The sequence below is a fragment of the Coloeus monedula genome (assembly GCF_965178545.1).
Source record: "Coloeus monedula genome assembly, chromosome: 13".
NCBI lineage: Eukaryota > Metazoa > Chordata > Aves > Passeriformes > Corvidae > Coloeus > Coloeus monedula.
This window is the reverse complement of record NC_138793.1, coordinates 4,922,810-4,942,514: the sequence shown is the minus strand read 5'-3', so window position 1 is coordinate 4,942,514 and position 19,705 is coordinate 4,922,810. Positions and strand designations below refer to the sequence as shown.

Sequence of the window (19,705 nt, the reverse complement as noted above, 5' to 3'; positions counted from 1 at the left end):
TGAGGAGGCGGAGCCTGCGAGGGCTTATAGGGCCGGGCCGGGCGCTCCCCGCCATGTGACCGCGCGGGCGCCCAGCTGGGGCGAGTTAAGTGGCGGCGGCGGGGACCGCCGGCTGCCCGGCTACCGCTCCCCAGAGCTTTAGCCTTGGCTTTTTTAATTTCATATTTTTTTCTCCTCCACCCTCGGCGCTTGGCACTTTTCAAACAGCAGCGCCCCGTTGAGCGCGGCGCAGACCCAGCCGCCCCGGTGGCGCTGCAGGCGGCCGTAGCGCGGGGAGCGATGCTGCCCGCCCGCCGCGGCTCCCCGCTGCCCGCCCGGGCTCCTGGAGGCGCCGGCACCGCCTGACCAGCCGGGTAACGGGGTGCTGGATGCAGGCGCGACCCGAAGGCAGCACTTGCCATGTGTGCTGGTAGCGCCCAGCTGTGGCAGCGCCCGGGGCCCAGCACCGGGTAAGTCAGGGCGGCACCGGGCACGGCCCCCACCGCCACCATGGTGAAGGAGGAGTGCAAGGCGCTGCTGGACGCGCTCAACAAGGTGACCGCCTGCTACCGGCACATGGTGCTGACCATCGGCGGCACCTCGGACTCCCAGAACCTGCGAGAGGAGCTCAAGAAAACCCGGCAGAAAGCTCAGGAGCTGGCGGTGGCCAACAGGAACAAGCTCACCACGGTCCTGAAGGACAAAAGCGTGAGTAAGGAAGATAAAGCCGAGTTCGAGAGGCTATGGGTGATTTTCTCCACGTGCCTAGAGATCCTGGAGATCGACATGAGGAGAGCCCTGGAGCTGGGCCACGAGTTCCCGCTAAACGTCCCCAAAAAGCACCTGATCCAGACGGGCATGAGCGGGGGAACCTCCGGCGTGGCCGCCCGCGCCATGAGCGTCCAGAACATGAAATACGAGGCTGAGCACAACATAGACGTGGTGGATTTGAAAGACCTCGAGAACGAGATCAACCAGGTAGGAGAGATGATGTACGAGATGGAGATGAAGGTCAATGTCCCCCAGTGGACAGTAGAGGCTAAGCAAGACCCCGGGGCTGAACTGAAATCCACCATCAGCGTGGGTGCTTCTTCTATTGGCATGATCTCTGTGGAGGAAAATAAATCGTTCTGCGATATCAGCAAGGTTCTAGCTGGGATTATTTTCACTGCTGTGCTCATTATCGCCATTGTCCTGGCAGTGTGTGTGGTAAAACTGTCTTAGGGTGGTGCAAGCTCTGACACGAGCAACCCTCTCCAGCCTGTCTCTGGAGTGTTTCATGCCTCACCTTTACTTTCAAAACGTGTCACTTGGATGAGCTGAGAATTTAAAACGAGCACTTGAAAGAACAAAGCAGAACTCCTGCCTCTCGATGTCCTAAAACGTACTATTTGCTTCTTCATGCTTTTTGAAGAAAAGGGATGCAAATCAGCCTGCAGAATAGAATGTCTTCGTTTGCTGGACTTGTAACAGTTAAGCGAAGTATCAGGGTATTATCACTACTGACTGTAACAGGGATTTGCCTGCTATTAATAGATCACTATTCTCAGAAGCCTGTGGTTTTTGTTCTTCACTAGGCTCTGCTGTTTGCTGCTTGTCACTGTTTACAGTATTGGAGAGTAACATAAATTTGAAGGCTATCATGGGTGTTTTGTCTGACCAAGTGAAGAGAATACTTCTTTTTTCCCATCAAATACAAAAATATTTATTGAGTAGAGGAAAAGGGTAAGGATGAAAACCCCAATAAAGGAATGTAAGCAACCTCTATTTTAGACAAGTTAATGGTCGGGGAGGGGGGGAGAAAAGAGACCCCTGATTGATACCGAGTACTGTTTGTTGATTTAGACTGGCTTGTACGGATCCCAGTTGCATGAATTGGCACAGCATATGTGAATGACTAATCGCTTTCCAAATCCAAATAGAAAAAAGGCAGAGTTGCATATTCAGAAAAATACTAGCAAGCCTCATGGTTTTCATTCACATTTACCACAATTTTATCTTCCCCTGCAGAAAGGCTGATTCTTGCTACTGGTTCTAATTTTTCTTTCTGTAGCAGCAGCTTGCACTTCACGATTAATTATGAAAACAGGAGCAATGAATCTACCCACAGCAGTTGCAGTAACATTGGAAAATAGATTTTAGCAAAAAAAAATTAAGTTAAAGCAGACCTTCCCAACGGGATCCCCTCTCCTGTTGACAGGCAGGGACTGATGCTTGAAATGTGTACAGTCACATTTCTGCAAGTTCCCAAATTGCAGAAATCCAGACAAAGCTAAAAATGTGTCTCAGTTTCATACCTCAGTCATGTCTGATTAATCATCTGGGAAGCAGGAAGCCTGTAGGATTGGTCCCATTTGATAACACTACAATTCTGGGAGGGAAATGCAACAGCATAAAGCTTTCCAGTGCTTCCCTGTGGAATTTACATTTAAATGTAAAACTGTGGGAACTGACAGTTACTTAGCAGAGAAGCTTTACAATATTTTGTAAAAGGATTTATGTGTTATGGTATTTATTATTTACTTCTGGAAATACCTTCTAGTGCTGTGAATGCACATTGTCCATTCAGGAATGCTTGGTACATGTGCTACGGTGCCATAGGTGTATGGGGCACTCCACAGCCAAATATAAAGACCCCATAATATTGGGGTCTTAAGAAGTTATTTTTCTTCATTGATTATTATGGGCACGTTATCAAAAAGTAATAATCGGACATGTTTTGTGAACAGTCTTCATGCTTGTTAAATAAAATTGACAACATGCATGAACACCTAATATTTTTAGTTAAGAACTAAACATACTTCAAAAAACTGCAGCAAACAGTTTATTCTTTAAAAGAACTGAATTTATGGGGGGAAAAAAAGTGTATTTGAATCTGGTCACTTGTAGGTGAGAAAAAAATAGTGGAGACCTGAATTCAAAGCTATAGATTATCCTTATGTTGAAGGATAACATGAGTTCTGCATCCAGTCTTAACTCCATTCTCTTGGGAATTCAGAGTGCTACAAGACAACTCTACATTCCTTTCTGTTGTGTTTCACTCATTCCATGGGATATGTTTTATGTGTAGTTAATCTATGTCCCTAGAGATCCCCGACAGCTTTATAACTAAGCCAGGTCTGTATTTATCAGTGCTACAGGTCCAGCCTGCCTAGACACGGTGTAGTTGCTGAGTGTTCATTTAAATTGGATGATCTCCTTCAAAATCACAATGAGTAAACATATTTAAGGAAAATACAGCAAAATCTGCAGGAGATCATACCTATTTGGATTGCCACCACTTGTCATTAAGGATCTGTGGATATTTCCACTCTGCACTCTCCTTTCACTTAGCTCACGGGAAGGTGGAGAAGCAGTTGGGCTCTATTCTGTGCTTCCTGAAAACTCCATTTACCTTGTGAAATCAGACCATTTAACCACATGTCAAACCCCAAGTAATGAATTCAAGTCTGTTTTCTGGTGGATAAGTAAATGGTAACACTGACAGCATTCATTACCTTTATCTTGATATCTTCCACACACCTAACCACAGATAAACAGTTTATCCATGCTTATTTATGTAGAAGAATTTTTAAGAATAGGTCATCTTCAAAAGCAAGCCTCAGTGAGTGGGTAAACAGTAAGTTTTCACTCCACTGCTTTTTTTTTAATTTGGATTTTTTGCTATAGGATTCAAAGAATTCATATTAATAGCCTCTAAGTATATAAGTCTTGCTTTATTATGAATATGCACACAAGTACTATTTAAAGGATTGACCTTGGAAAAAGAATTTTCAAATTGTAAGACAAAGCTGGCTACAACTTAATTCATCAGTAGTTTGTTCCTAAAAAATCTGTATCACCTTATATTTAGGCTATCTGAAATTAATAGATTAAGTAGAATTTTAAGAGAGGATTGGCACTGTCTACAAGGATAAAGTGCCTGCCATTCATCTCTGTTGGGGCCCCTCTCCCAGGGCTAAGCTGAAAAGATACCTCCCTCACATCTCCTACACGTGTTTGTTCCACCTGACAGACTTTGGCACAACACTGCACAAAACCAAAACAAAATGAAACCACCATTGCCCAAAAGTACTGAGGCTTCCTTTAAATTAAGAAATACAGATTTGCAGTCTTCATTTTTTTCCCCTACTGAAATGCAACTGGAAGGAGACTGGAAATGTTATTTTGTAAGTGAAAAATGGGAATACATACTTCAAAATACTCTATATTGAAGCAGCATGATGAAAAAGCACATACTCTCATGTTGATTGCTGAGAATGTAAAAGAAGATGGTCATTGCTTAATTAATATCAGTGTTGATCTACTTCAGTTCTTTTGTTTTTATTCACATAATACACACATTAAATTTGCTGTATACTAAAATCTTACTCCTGACTTGAATTACACTGCTTTTGCCTGTGCATGGGTGGTATTTTCTACACTTTGAATAATGCAAACCTGTTACTGTCACTATTTATTTAACTTAAAATAAAGTACCTCCTTATAACTTACTGGTTTGCTTGCAGCAGTAATTCAAACCAAACAAAACCTGTTGGAGCAAGTCCAGAGGAGGCCATAAAGTTGATTAGAGGGATAAAGCACCTCTGCTGTGAGGAAAGGCTGGGAGAATTGGGATTGTTCAGCCTGGAGAAGACAAACTTTGGGGTGACCCAATAGTGGCCTTCCAGTGCCTGAAGGAAGCCTGCAAGAAAGATGAAGAGAGACTATTTACAAGGGATGGAGTGACAAGGGGGAATGGCTTCACACTGCCAGAGAGCTGGCTCAGATGAGATACTGGGAAGAAATTGTTCCATGTGAGGCTGGGAGGCCCTGGCACAGGTTGTCCAGAGAAGCTGTGGCTGCCTCATCCCTGGAAGTGTTCAAGGTCAGGCTGGACAGGGCCTGGCACAACCTGGTCTCGCAAAGGTGTCCCTGCCCATGGCAGGGGTTGAAACCAGATGATCTTTAAGGTCTCTTCCAACTCAAACCATTCTATGATTCTTTGAAAAGCTGGAATATTAATAAAGCTCGTCTATAGTAGGCTCTTCTAAAATAAAGTTCCTGCTTCAACCATAGTAATAAAAGTAATGTGCTAAACCCTCTCATTAGTTTTGTTTGCAGCCTTCTCAAGCTCCCAAAGTTGAATAGTGATGTAGCTTAACTTATACTGCCAGGGAATCAGCAGTCTGAAAAGTCAAGAAATCCCTGCCTTAGGAAACAGCTACAATGACATCTAGGCTAACAGATGATGCTCCCTTCAGCACTGCTTGTCCAGTGTTCAGTACAGAACCCTTGGCTTGGACAATCTGAAAACCAGAGGACACACTAGACTGGACTAACAATTGGATTCTCCTTGAGTTATGATCCAAACTGTCGCTTTCAGACAGCAAAGCTGGCATTTACTTTAGCAAAAGTGAAACTTGGTCCTGTGCTATTGGTGACACCAATGATCAACAAACCATCAGAACTGAGTCTGTAAAATGCAGCAATTTGTAATTTCATTCCAGGATTTCCAGTCTATCACCATAAAAACCCATTATACTGTTATCTAGTTTAGTAACAAAAGGAACACAGGACCACAATTAAAGTGATTCTCCTTATCTTGCAAACAAAGTAACATTAAACTTCAGCACTATGAATATAAAACAAAATTATTTTCAAAATTCTTCATGTAAATATGAAAATAGTTTTTACAGTAATGCAATTACTTAAAACTGGACTAAATGACTGATGTAATTAGCCTTCAGATTAAAAATTAAACATGTGCTTATTGTTTGTAGAGAGGATTGGTGACGGGCTTGCTTTTCCTTCTCTGGAAGGTTTGTGTTGTTTATGTATGCTTTCCAGAAGTACCTTCTATTTAAATGCTAATGGAACTCCTAGTCAACATATTTACCCTTCACAAATTTTCATTATGTAAAAAGTCATTCAGTAAAACCAGTGGATTACAGATCTCTAAGTGCTTTCTCTCAATACGATTATGTAAGTCTTTTAATGCAGGAAGAGATCTGGACAAAATAGTTCACACGTGAGCAGCATTTGCTGTGGTAAGTGTACAATAAAAGTGGGATTAGAAAATAATATCTTTCATATAAAATTATCCATGTGTGTTTAGGGAAGAACAAAAGAAGAAAGGAGATGGATGTACGTAGTAAATAGCAAAGTTTACTTTTTGTTATATACAACAGCCTCCCAATCTTAAACTACAGCCTCTCTATAAAAAAAAAAAGAAAGTGTCATATGCCCAGTGGGACAAAGTACATAAAATATCCCTGAGTGGAACTGACTATCCATTCTCTGATTAACTTGTACAGAGTAAGAGTAAAAATATTTTAATCTGCTACATGTTTTTATCCATTTTACAAAAGACAATCTTTTTCTCCCTTGGTTTCACACTACAAGGGACTTTCTTCTGGAAGAAGGCAGTCCCACATGGCTGGATTCCATCATCCATCCTTACAGCTTTCTGCTGTGGTACTGGGTGCAGCTGGGCTGCACCTTCAGCAGCGGCCACTGCTGAACCTGTGGAAAGGTCGCATGGCATTTAACCAGCATCGGGGCCCTGGTGGATCCTCTCAGCCAGCCAAGCACGAGTGTTTCATGCTGGAAGCAATGTGACTGGAAGCCAGGTAGGCAAACACAAATCCAATCGCAGCATCTCTGAAACTGCTGCCCACAGAGGCCATTTCCCAAATGCAATTATGTTTATTGCTCAGTTCCAGCCATTTGTCAGAATATCTACTGTGATTTACCAGAGTGACAGAAATTGGCTTCTCAACCCTCCACAGGGTCTGGTGGGTTTTTGCTTTGTTCTCTTCCACTGAATTGTATGTTTTCTTTTATTTACACTGCACTACATGACATTATTTATCATACACTTAATAATAACATCTCCACCAAATTAAACAAACTCACAAATCCTCTCAAAGCTAGTTATAATTCAGCTGCACAGAAATGGAAGTCACAGTTATGGTATAAATGTGGTCTGTTATTTTGATCATTTCCACTGTGCATGAAATTATTGCTGGAGTCTCTGATCAGTCAAGTCTGTCTCTCGCACACAAATGTTCAAATAGCACACACAGCTGAATTCACTGATGTGCCACAGCACTAAGAAACCACACAGCCAAAAAGCTGACTTTAAAAATCATGGGGTTTTTGAAAGAATAGTAAACCTCATTTCTTACAGTCATCTATAATTGTCTCAGGGAAAAAAAATTCAAATGCAATTCCTTTGTGTGATCCAGAAGAATCTATACATAAACTATACATAAATAGCATAAAACTTGGGGAAAAGAAGGAAGAAAGGAGGAAATAAGAAAAAAAGGACAAAAAAAATACTTAACTATTTATACTGTATAATATGACTGAGGCCTACCAGAGACAGCAAACATGATACTCCCTTAGCAACTTAATCTAATATGCTAATTGCAGGTGTAACTTAAGCTATACACATTTGAATTCTGGGTCCTGGAGGGAGTGCTCCAAATGATTCCTCAAACATGCCATCAGTACTCAGTCTGGCAAGAAATTACATGTATGAAAACTATTCATGTAATTAAAAGATGCAGAATTAGAACCATAATTTCTGTTTCCATAAAACATGTAATCCATTATGCATCTGTTGGAAGTAGAACAGTTCCAGTTGTTAATACTATCTGTAACCTAGTTTTCTCACCTGCCTAGTTGTTGGAATATCATTTTGTATGAAGTTAGCTGTTTGTTTTATTTTTCCTTTTAGTCAGTTGATATAATGGTGTTATAATCATAAACCTGCATTTCCTAGGTTTGACACTTACAATTTGGAAACAATACTTGAAAACCTATACAGTGAATAATCTATTTACTTTTTATATTAATTATTAAGTCTGCCTATTTGTTGATATTATATGAGCTGAAAGCTTTAGCATGTCATTTTGAAATGACCTGGAGGTATTTGAAATACCATTTGAAATAGCTGGAGGCAATTAAAAGATGTGATGTGGCACTTGGGGACACAGTTTAGTGGTGGACTTGGCAGTGCTGGGTTTGTGGTTGGACTCAATGATCTTGGGGGCTTTTTTCCCAACCTAAATGATTCTGTGATTCTACAACACTGAAGATAAGCCAGTTTAGGAAGCAGTAGAAAAGCCTAGTGAAATCTCTGCATTTTTTGGTACTCAAAATTGTCAAAATTCAATATTGTAGATATTACATCTGCATGGGGACAAAGATGCATCTAAATTAATCCAAGAACTGACTTAGTATAATCATTTCCAACTCACAGGATTGCATGTAAACTAAATTAAATGATGAAATGTTGGTGGACCTTGTTTTTAATCTGAAATTAATTATTACAGTGGTGAGATCTGCACTGACCTGTCTGGGCAAAATAATTTATGCAGTGATGTAACAAAAGGAATGAAGTCATTCTATTGCTAACAATGTACAAAAAAACCCCAGAAAGTTAATTTGACAATCATTTCCATATATCTAGTGACCTGAACCCTTTGTTTTTAAACAAACTTATACTTTCTTTTTCTTGTAAGGCAGTAAGTGAAGTGTAGAGAAAAATGTTGAAGTAACCTCTGCATTGCTGAAATATGATGCCACAAAGAATTATTATCACTGCAATAATCTTATGGTATTTCATTTGATGCAACCTTTGCATCACTATTTTTTCAATACAACATAATCTGGTTTTGAAACCAACCTAAAATACAGAAGTATTTGGGGTCCATTAGGTAAACAATCGTATGTTCTGGCATACAAGAAGAATGAAAGAGAGCTGAATTCTTAACTTTTTAGCAAAAATACCTTTTTTCTTTTTTTTATCATTTAATTTGAAGGGGACCTCTGACTCTTCAGCCTTCTGTTACATTTGACTGAGTGTCACACGTGTATCTAGCTAATTCCTGCTATGGGGAGACTTCTCTCCACACTAAAGTGGCCTGTATTCCCAGCCTACAACTGGCCCTTGAAGCATAATGTCCTTGTGCTGGAATCCTTACACACGGTAATGCAATAAACTGGTATGCTTGCTTGAGGATTAGTAATAGATTTCCTCAGATTTTCTCCTTTTTTCTGAAATCACTCATAAGGCTATAGAAATTTTAAGTACAAGTGAGATGAGCTCTGCATGCTAGCAGAACAGATTGAAGAAAAAAATCATCTAAGTTGGAGATGCTCTATAGATAACCTTACACCTAATATGCCTGTAAGACTTGTTCTATATTCATGTGAGCTACCTCCAGCAGGTCAGCTATAACTTTGAGGGGGCAGATATACACTCAAAGACCTTATCTTTTGCCTTTCTTAGCAGGAAACTGGAAGGGGGCAAAACATCCCTTTGCATCCTTTATCTTTGCTCAGAGAGTTTCTGAGTGTTCATTCTCAGAATCTCCTGCCACCTCCGGTCCTGATAACTGGGTCAGTTAAAGACTCACATGCTCCTGGAATTTCACATGAGATGACTTCAGCTTTGCCGTGGATGGGTATTGAACTACTCTTCCTAAGACAATACTGAAAGGAAGTAAAAAAAATTGCCAGCAATAGGGTGAACCTGCTGACCCTCAGATAAGAAATGGCACCTTCTCAAGCAGAACAGGTGCCTTATATACCCCCAAAATGTGTGGAAAAATGCAGCAAGTGGAGTAGGGAAGAAAGTTTACCTTAGCTTGCACTTGGCTGTCTTTGGGTCCAAAGGACTGCTCTGAATGCTGAGCTCTAGTCCTGGAGAGAGCTGTAACCCCAGCACTGCAGCTCTAGGCCAGCCCTGGCATTCTCTGTGTGTCTGAGGCTGCAGACAGCAGTGTTGTGCCAGCCACACGTCCCATTTCCACTCCCCTGCAAGAATGCCTACAGAACCAGACCCGCAAGATTTAATACCAGTGGATGCCAATGAAACCAGAGGAGGCCACCAAGTTGATCAGAGGGATAAAGCACCTCTGCTATGAGGAAAGGCTGAGAGAATTGGGATTGTTCAGCCTGGAGAAGAGAAGTTTCAGGGTGACCTAATTGTGGCCTTCCAGTGCCTGAAGGGAGCCTGCAAGAAAGATGAAGAGACTATTTACAAGGGCCTGGAGGTACAAGGGGGAATGGCATGAACCTGAGAGAGAGCAGTGTTCTGCTCATGTTTAGATGGGATATTAGGAAAAAATTGTTCCCTGTGAGGGAGAAGCTGTGGCTGCCCCATCCCTGGAAGTGTTCAAGGCCAGGTTGGACAGGGCTTGGAGCAACGTGGGATACTGAAAGGTGTCCCTGCCATGGCAGAGGGGGGAATCAGGTAATCTTTACGGTCCCTTACAACCCAGACCTTTCTATGATCCTATGCCTTGCTTGCCAGGGTGTCCCTGCTTTACATACTAGCACTTGTGAGACTTTAGACTGTCCTAGATAAAAACAAACAAACAAACTTTCCATTTAGAAACTTGAGGTAACACTATAATCATTGCTATTCTCTAGTATCAGATTTTCCTAGATATGTTCTGAAACAATGTACCAGAGCTATCAGACGTTACATTTTTGCCATAGTAAGACACTTTTGTATATGTGCTGGTATTATATCTGATTTGAAAGAGACTCCATTCATTATTGGTACATGAGTACTTTCAACTTAAAATGCCTTTATGCTAAAATGATCTGACATAATGGACCCTAAATCTTTTTGATTAGCCATCAAGCTCATTGGATGTTAAATCTTGAAAAACCTCAGTAGTTTATTAATATTTCACCAGTAAAGCAGCTTTTAGGCAAAGCACATTCCTAACAAGATGTATACTTAACACAGTAAAACAGTTAACTACACAAAGAGTGCGAAAGTCAAACAAATACCAAGGTGAATGTCATGATTTTAGGTTCAAAGTGCCTTCTAGTAGAAAACAGGCACATTAATGGGCCTTGTGCTTCCAGTCTAAGGTGGTAATTACTAATGAGAAAAAATTATTAAATTAGTGAGAAAAAGGGTGGCTCAAGTTACAAGGTGTCATTGGTTTTGCTTGTATATTCAGTGATAAGCAAGGGAAGGAGAGGGAGGCATGCTTGTCTATTGTGTGGTCATTCATTTTAGCAGCATCAGCTGGGTTGGCTGACCTGCCCTGCTCACTGCAGTCTGGCACCAGGGTGAGCTTATGGCCCAGCTATGTCTGGGCACACCTCAAGGTCATTTTTGGGTTTTTCAATTGATGTGATCCAGCATCCCACTGGTTCAGTTGCTTCTAAACTTCATTTCAGCTCCAGTGACACACATCTCACATGTATCAAGTACAAGCTCAAATATAAAATCAAATTGAGAAGTTGTCAGAAGCATGTACAGGCACATGGGTATTTGCTAAATGCAATCTGGCAAGAGAAGGATTATGGATAGGAAGAGGATTTTCCATGTTACATGCAAACACTATTCTAACAAAACTTCTCAACCTGTGTCATCAGCTTTTTTCTGCTTAAATTTCTTACAAATTAAAGAAAATTGAGGAATCAAAATCAATCAACAAAATAAAATGTTTCCTAAAGGTTCAAAAAATCTTTTTAAGATCTTGCTACCTTGCTGAATATTTTTTTCTCAGGTAACAAGGTACTTAAAAACCTCAAAACGTAAGAGTTCTGTAATAATTAACTAAAACTCTTCATACTCTTCCCCTTTGAAGTGTACTAGAACAAATTCAAACAACTTGTCAAACGTCACGTTTAACTACAGACCTAAAATGACTTTTGCTGTCAGCATGGCTCGCTATGGAATTGAGATAAGCAGATTTCTGTGAGGCCAGCTGGCGGGTCAGCAGCAGTATTACCATCATAAATCCGAGTCTTTGGCTCCTGACCCCGTGCTGACTCCCGGGAATGTAACCACAGACACTTCACCTGTGCTCCGGAAGATTCTGGGCTCCGAGGAAGCTCCTCGGCATTTACACCTTGTGGCGCTGTAAATACACTCCGTGCTGTGACCCCCAGGAAGCGCGAGCTACCCCAGGCCACAGCTTCCCAAGCCACTTAAAGCCCATCGCCTCGTTTCTCCCGGCCATCGCTGTCTTAAACCCTCTGTATTTCCTTAAGCACTCGCCCGCTGAGGGCACCCGCTACTTACCGGCTTAGGGCTGAGGAGGGCTGAGGCATCACGGCTCCCGGCCCGCCTCCTGCGGCCCTCCCCCGGCGCTGTCCCGCCCCGCGGCTGCAGTGGCTCCTCCGGGGGCGCAGGCGGCGGTGCCGCCCGGCTGCACCAGCGCCCTCCGCCTCGCCAAGATGAACCCGCGGCTGCGGCACTGGCGGGAGGCGGCCACGCTGCTGCTGGCGGCGGGCACGCCGGGCCGGCCGCCGCGCTCCCCGCTCGGCCCCTTCGACTACGAGCTGCTGCTGCTGCGCCGGAGCTCCCGCAGCGGCTTCATGCCCGGCGCCCACGTGTTCCCGGGCGGGCTGGCGGAGCCGGCGGATTTCTCCGCCGAGTGGCTGGGGCTGCTGCCCGCCTCGCCGCACTGCGGGCTACGTGCCGTGAAGCCGCCGCCACCCGGCGGCAGCCGCGCCCCGCTCTTCGCCACCGACCGAGAAAGCCTGGGCTCGCCGCTGCCGGGGGAAGTCGCCTTCCGCATCTGCGCTCTCAGGGAGACCTTCGAGGAGGCGGGGATCCTGCTGCTGGTGCCGGGGCGCGGGCCGGCCCCGCCGCTGCCCGCCGAGCGACTGCCGCCCGCCGCCGAGCTCGAGGAGTGGCGGCGCCGGGTGCGGGAGGACGCGTCCTGCTTCCTGCGGCTGTGCCAGCACCTGGGCTGCGCGCCCAACATCTGGGCGCTGCACGAGTGGAGCAACTGGCTGACGCCCGTGGGCAGGGCCGGCCGCGGCGGCCGCCGGTATGACACGGCTTTCTTCCTGTGCTGCCTGGAGCAGCGGCCGCCCCACGCCTCGCAGGACGACCAGGAGGTGACAGCCGTCCTGGTAAGAGGGGCTGGCGGTGCCCAGGATGCAGCACAGCCCGGCCGGGCGGGTGTCGCGATGCGAGCGGGTGCTCCTGCCCGAGCCTTTCTCCCACGGCCCCTGCCTCCGGCACACCGCCGGGAATGTGCCCTTACACATCGAACAGGCATAGAATCATAGAATGGTAAGGGTTGGAATGGACCTTAAAGATTATCTTGTTCCACCCCGCCATGGGCAGGGACACGTTCCACCATCCCAGGTTGTTCCAAGCCCTGTCCAGCCTGGCCTTGGACACTTCCAGGGATGGGGCAGCCACAGCTTCTGTGAGCAACCTGTGCCAGGGTCCCACCACCCTTACAGTAAAAAAAACTGCCTTCTAATATCTAACCTTAAAATCCCCTGTTTCGATTTGTACCCATTATTCCTTGTCCTGTCACTACAGTTCCTGACAAAGAGTCCCTTTCCAGCTTCCCTGCAGTCCCTTCAGATCCTGGAAGGTGCTGTGAGGTCTCCACACAACTGTCTCTTCTCCAGATCAATCAAAGCCACCCTGATAAGGCTCCTTAAGACGTGAGGAAAGGGAAGGGAGTTTTCACCTGCACGGTTCTCCTCTCCCCTGCACACCTGGAGCTGCCGCCCTTATCAGAGGTGCAGATGCAGCAGCTGCCGGGAGAGAGTTTTTTGTGAGGTCGTTTTACATGATCCGTGTTACATCAGATGCCTTTCACCTTGAATTACTGTCTCTTTCAAAGGCAGATGACAAATACCATTTTTTATACGTTCATTCCTGCAGTATAGTGGTTGTTAAATGCCCTTAGCACTCAGTATACAGGGAGAGATCCATGTGGTAGGTACAGGTATATTCCAGGGCTGCAAGAGATGCTAGTAATTTTTGTCTTTTGGAGTTAGTTGGGATATTTGAAGTAATAAACTTGTTAAAATAGTCCATGAAAATTTTCTTTGATTTTTTTTTTGTCTTTTTTTTTTTAATTGAATGTTTAAAAATAGCAAACTTCATGAAGCTCTCAGAGAGCTTAAGGTCTGGTGCATTCGGGTCCTTAAGTTTTTCTAGGATTCTGAAAAGTTTGATTACAAGTTACAGGTAGATGAGAAATCAAACAGTTCTGTAAAAGCCTAACAGTTTTGGTATTAACTGATGTTGGCTTATTTATTTGTTTAACAAATTTTACTACAGAAATTTTAAAGTACCTGAAACCTTATTTTCAAAAGAGTTCATGTTGTAATTTTGTTAATAACAGCATAAATCTACTGCCAATGATTATGCACATATTTCTATTACAAAATTTGCCATGTGAGATGAAATAAAGATTACCAATAGTTTTAACATGCAGAATAAGCATGAATAGCTGGGTGTTCATACTCCGAAAACAATGCTTCTAAGAAGCAGATGTTAAGAGGTACTTTTAATTCTCAAAGCATCAGTAGCATCAACCAAAGCATCAGCCTCTGGTAACACAGAGTTTAATGTTTTCCATTGGTTTCAGTAAACTTTTAGTTGGGCCCCTAAAACAAATGTCAGTTTCTAATCCTGACATGTCTGTGTGTAAAATAAAAACTTATTGGGGAAAAAAGGAGTAACTTTTATGGATTGTTTATGTTTTTCAATTTTAAAAATATCTTTGTTGTTGTTATTTTGGTATACTTTATACATGGGTTTTATTGTGTTCAGAAGATATGGCCTCTTGCAAGCTCTTTTGCTGTATAACTTGCCTTGCTAAATGACTTTTCAGGTTACTCAGACTTTCTATCTGCTGATGAAACTATTATTTCAAGGCTTGTTTTCATCTTCCAGTGGTCATCACCTCCAGAAGCCATCAAACGCTTTCAGTCTCAAGAGATCTGGTTTCCTCCACCGCAGTTTTATGAATTCTGTAGGCTGTGCAACTTCTCTTCCCTCGGGATGTTGCAGAGGTTCAGCTCCGCGCGCGCTCTCGAGGGCTGTGAGCGCTGGATGCCGGTGATGCTGAGTGCTCCAGATGGGTTCATCCAGCTGCTGCCGGGTAAGGACACACTGGAGAGTTCTCCTAAATACACAGCATCTCCTGAATGCTATGTGCTGAAGCCACATGACATAAACCATCCATAACTGTAAGGAAAATACTCTTAAGCCAAGCTACTGCATGCTGTTTCTACATTGTTTGCTACAGTTGTGACAGTGGCTGCAGTCAGAGACAAGCCAGGGGATCAGACAGCACAGTAATATTTTAGTTGCTCATAATCTCATTGTCTCATCATTGTCATAATATGTGTATTTATGAAGAAATTCCAGGATTTCAGCTTCATATAACCTGAAGGGTGTATTAGAACTCCCCCTATTTAGCCAGTGTCTTGGGGTGACTTTATGATGTGTATCCCATGTCGCTGCCCTATGCCCAGAAATTAACTTTGTGCCTTTCTATGCCTCTAAACTGAGCCTGAGAGGGGGAAGGAAAAAAAACTGAGCAAAACTTTTTCAAAGCAGTTTGCAGCTTGTTCAAGGACACACTGAGATAGCGGTTTTTTTTCCAGCTGTGGCAGGGGAGGGAGGAAGCACCCGGCTTGCTGCTTTCCAGTCAGCTTTTGGCCAGTGGTTCAGCTTCTTTTTCTCCGGAGAGAGACTGAGAGTTGAATTTTTTTCCCCTTCCCTGGAATTTCGGATTTTCTCCCTTTTCCACTGGACTGCTTCAATATTAGAACACATCAGGAGGACTTTCCACCAGGCACAGAGGGCCTGGCCCTGGGCCAAGCCCCAGCTCCGAGGAGACCAAAGGGAGGACTCTGACACTTTCCCAGGTTTTTTCTCCACAGCGAGAGATTTTTATTATTTAGCCTTATTTTCCTTTTCCCGTGTGTTTGTTAAATAAATAGTTTTATCTCCTTGGCCAAACGGGAACAGCCCTTTTCAGTGGGAATTCTCCTTTACTTCAGTTATCAGTTTGTCTTTGTAAGGACAAGGGATTCAAGCACAGCTGCAATATCACACCTCACAGCTGCAGTGATAAGGCACCAGACTAAAACCATACACTTAAGTCATCTTCCTCCTGCCCTTTCTCCTACTTAAGTCTCTCTCATTTCATAATTATGTACATGCAATATTAAGAAAAGCTGCATGTACTATTTACTATTCTCTGCTTTTTTTAGTTTGCTTTTCATTATGCTTTCCCTTTTTTCTTTTTTTTTTTGTTCCAATTGACCTCTAGGATTTCTGTATTTGAGGTATATTAGCTGTCTTGCACAAGAGTATAATGCCTTGATATGGCAAAACAGTTGTTTTCTTCAACAGAATAGAACACAATAAGTTTCTGTTCTTAGTCCTCTTTATACACATGCAAAAGCATTTGTCCTGTTCTCCACCTATTATATACACTCCTATCTGCCCAGGCTGTGATGATAGTATATTAATAGCACATTATAAGGAGCTCTGAAACATTCAGTGTGCACTGCAGTGTCACTGACATACTTCAGAAATTTATGGCTGTATCTTTAAATCTGAAGCTGTTTAGAGGCAGTTTACTTTTTCATTGCGAAATACATTTCCACTGATTTGCATGTCTGATAAATCCTAAAAAATTGCCAGTGTCACTCAATGAAAAGGCTGAAAAAAGTTTGGCAATCTATAACTAAATCATTTTTTCCACCCCAGGAGATGAGTTATATCCAGAAGATCCAGATTATACAGGAGAAAAGAAAATCAGTATGTCAACAGATAAGAAGGTTGAAGATCTCATGAAAGAGGGTGGTATATTTCACAGGATAGTAATAAAAAACATCAACAATCTTGCTGTCTATGTTAATATTCAAGCAAAATATAAGCATATAAATCCATTGATGATGAAGTGTGATAATTCAGATTACAATAGCAGATTATAATATTTCTTTGGTTTAAATCTAGAATAATTTTAATTACATTTATGCTCACTGTGGTTTTGGCGCTTTCTAACTGTTGCCAAATAGTCATGAAACTATTCCTCTGTCCTGCCAAAGCATTAGGTCTCTGTGTGTGTGTGTGATGTCACATCTATGTGTATCTAATTCTTCGAGTCTTTAAAAACAGAACAGTTGTGCCACTGTTGGGCCGCAATTGTCCTAAGTATATATTGTCTTCAGAGCAAGTATGTTTTGAATTGAAGAATTCTTTCATTATGCTTCCCAAAATCACCCATTAGATAACTGCAATGTGTGTCTAGAAATGAATGAAATCTCCCATTCTATATTTGTTGACATCTGCAGTCTAGTCTCTCTTTTAGTTTGGAGAAAAGCAATGTATGTATATAGATATATATATATAAATTAACTATAATGCAATTTTTAAAATAATATTATAAAGTTAATTTTTATATTTGATATATTTTAATTCTTTCTACTAATAGTGATCATTCAAAACTTTACAATTTTCAAAGGTAGACTTAATTTAAACAAAGTCATCTATGGAATTGAGTGCATTCTTTTTATTGTTATTTTTTTATCTTCAAGCTGTAAGCAATTTAAAAAATAAAAGAGTATAATTTTTTAGCTCAAAAAAGATGTCAACAACTTAAGGGAATGATACATCTCCTTGAAACACCCACTTCCATATTCTAACATCCCACTTTTTGCTTCTTAACTACTTTACTAATATATCTGAGATTTAAGAACTTCATAGGAAAGATTGCTGCTTAATTTTTGGCTTGGATTTTTTGTTTGATTGGATTTGTCTTTTCTTTTGTGCAATAAATGCAGTCAATGGAGCAGTTTTATAAATTGTTTATCTGTAAGGAGAATGAATGATGATTTGAAATTAGTCAGTAAAGTTGTGCAGAAAGCTTTGTTCCAGCTTTTGTTCTGTGTTTCAATTAAAACCTTCTGCATCAATTCCATTCAATTGGTTTGTAGCTCATTTGGATTAAAAAAAAACACTGAAAAAAAGGTGTGTGTTTCTCTTCTGTCTCAGAACATGCCCAGACTGTTGGTGGTTTTGCAGACATTGTTGAGGTTTGTAAACCTGTGCTGAACACCGACCCTGTGAAGCAGAACACTGTATATTGTGCAGTAGAACACCTCCTTCTGAATATTCTGGCTGGGTGTGACATTTCCTTTTCTCCAGTCACTGGAGACTTTGCCTATGTGCCATGACTTCTCAAATGCAGTGGAGAGTGGCTTAGGACCCATGCTTGCTGGTTCCCTCAGAACCCTTGGATGCATCTCATCATGTCCCAAGGACTTGTCTATGTTCAGGTTTCTCAGATGGTTTTGAACTTGGTTTTCTCCTACAAGGGGGAAGGTACTTTATTTCCCCACCTTGAAGTTCAGTGACTTGAAAGTTGTTGGAAGCATGACTGCCAGCAAAAACTGAGGCAAAAAAAAAGTCCAATGTCAAAGAAACCCAGTCACCCCTGTCCGTGTGGGTTATCACTGATGTAGTGGGGGGTGGGGGTATACATTTGTTTAAGTCCTCCTTTTCCAATCAACATATGTCTAGGAGCCCTTTTTTTTTTTTTCTGATCCCTTGCCACATTCAGCTCCAACTGTGCCTTAGCTCTCCTGATCCCATTTCTATACCCCCAAGTGCCATCCCTATATTCTCCCTTATGGATACATATTCCTGCTTCTAGGGCCCATGCATTTCTTTCTTGCACTTCAGTCAGACCAGAAGGGCCTCACTCAGCTTCACTGGTCTCCTGCCCTTCCTGCTGATTTCTTACACATGAAGAAGAGAAGTACAGAGAAGAAGTACAAAGAGCTTTTGTACTTCAAGGAAAAGATGCTTAAAGAGCTGCCAGCTCTCTTCTCTCCTGCTCCTTTATCACTGAGGGCAGTTTCCAGGGATTCCCATATACCAGTTCCTTAAACAAGTGACAGTGTGCTCTCCAAGAACCTTCACTTTATTTGTCTGGACCGTATCCCTCGAGATAATGAATTCTAATACACACAAGATTTTTTATTCTGTCTCTTATGGTTATTCTACCAGTTCACTTTTGTGGTAGAAAGTGGGTATTATGCGAAAATATTTTTGATAAAGAAATTATTTAGCTCACTCCCGGGGTACAGCAGGACTGTGGATATGGGAATGTGGGCAGGGGAGGAGTGCAGGGGTGATGCCAAGCGTGGGGGAAAACGCAGAGTTCTGGCACTTGTGTTAGGTGATGATTCTTCTGTCTAGTTGGGGTTAAGTCTTCAAGCAGAGCTAAGAACTACACTAAGTACTTACATTAAGTTATTCATTGCTTCCACAGGAGCAGATCCCTATGAACTCTTTCCAGTTGACCATTTACTTCTTGGTACTACAGCTGGTTTGTTTGGTTTTTTTTTTTCTTTTTTCCTGTGGTTGTTGTTCCTACATTGGTTAAGAACTACTATTTCTAAAGAACTACTTCACCATTGCCTTTGCTACAGAGACTTTAAGCCTGAAATAAATTCCAAATCCCAAACATTTATTGTAATAATTTCCCTTAAGTCCCAGTAGAATTTTCTCGATGCAAGTTGTTTGCAGTAACAAAGGCTTTTATTTTTTCACACTGAGTTTAGTTTCCATTTTATGCAGAGAGCAAGCCGATGGACTTCTCTGTGCTCTGTGAGATTTCCTGCAGCGTTTCAGGTGTTTTGTACGCCGGGGAATAGTTGGCTGTGTAATCTCCCACAATACGCCTGTGAGGCGCCAGGAAGGGGCCATTTTGGGCCACTTTGGGCCCTCAGCCCGCCCCGGAAGGTGTTGGAGGCGGGAGCGGAGCGCTGGAGATTTCTGGAAGGGGCCATTTAGGGCTCTCAGCCCGCCCCGGGAGGTGTTGGAGGCGAGAGCGGAGCGCTGGAGGTTTCTGGAAGGGGCCATTTAGGGCTCTCAGCCCGCCCCGGAAGGTGTTGGAGGCGGGAGCGGAGCGCTGGAGATTTC

The 19,705-nt window shown here is 42.7% G+C and overlaps 3 protein-coding genes across 5 annotated transcripts in view; 2 read left to right on the top strand and 1 right to left on the bottom strand.

The window, feature by feature from the left end:
• The window catches only part of ANKRD27 (ankyrin repeat domain 27), a 55,314-nt gene extending 43,165 nt beyond the window's left edge, over positions 1–12,149 (bottom strand). For all 3 annotated transcript variants that reach the window (XM_082289911.1, XM_082289915.1, XM_082289916.1), the window contains exon 1: positions 12,023–12,149. The gene's annotated coding sequence lies outside the window, so the exon portion shown is untranslated. The remainder of the gene's footprint in view (positions 1–12,022) is intronic.
• On the top strand, positions 99–4,449 carry RGS9BP (regulator of G protein signaling 9 binding protein). The gene has a single exon (XM_082289997.1). It carries the CDS (start codon positions 490–492, stop codon positions 1,201–1,203), a length of 714 nt encoding a protein of 237 aa, XP_082146123.1. The 5' UTR covers positions 99–489; the 3' UTR covers positions 1,204–4,449.
• NUDT19 (nudix hydrolase 19) lies at positions 12,057–17,673 on the top strand. The gene is made up of 3 exons (XM_082289918.1): positions 12,057–12,861; positions 14,654–14,861; positions 16,484–17,673. The coding sequence occupies exons 1-3, from the start codon at positions 12,178–12,180 to the stop codon at positions 16,708–16,710; spliced, it is 1,119 nt and encodes a 372-aa protein (XP_082146044.1). The 5' UTR covers positions 12,057–12,177; the 3' UTR covers positions 16,711–17,673.
• Positions 17,674–19,705: the final 2,032 nt, after the last annotated feature.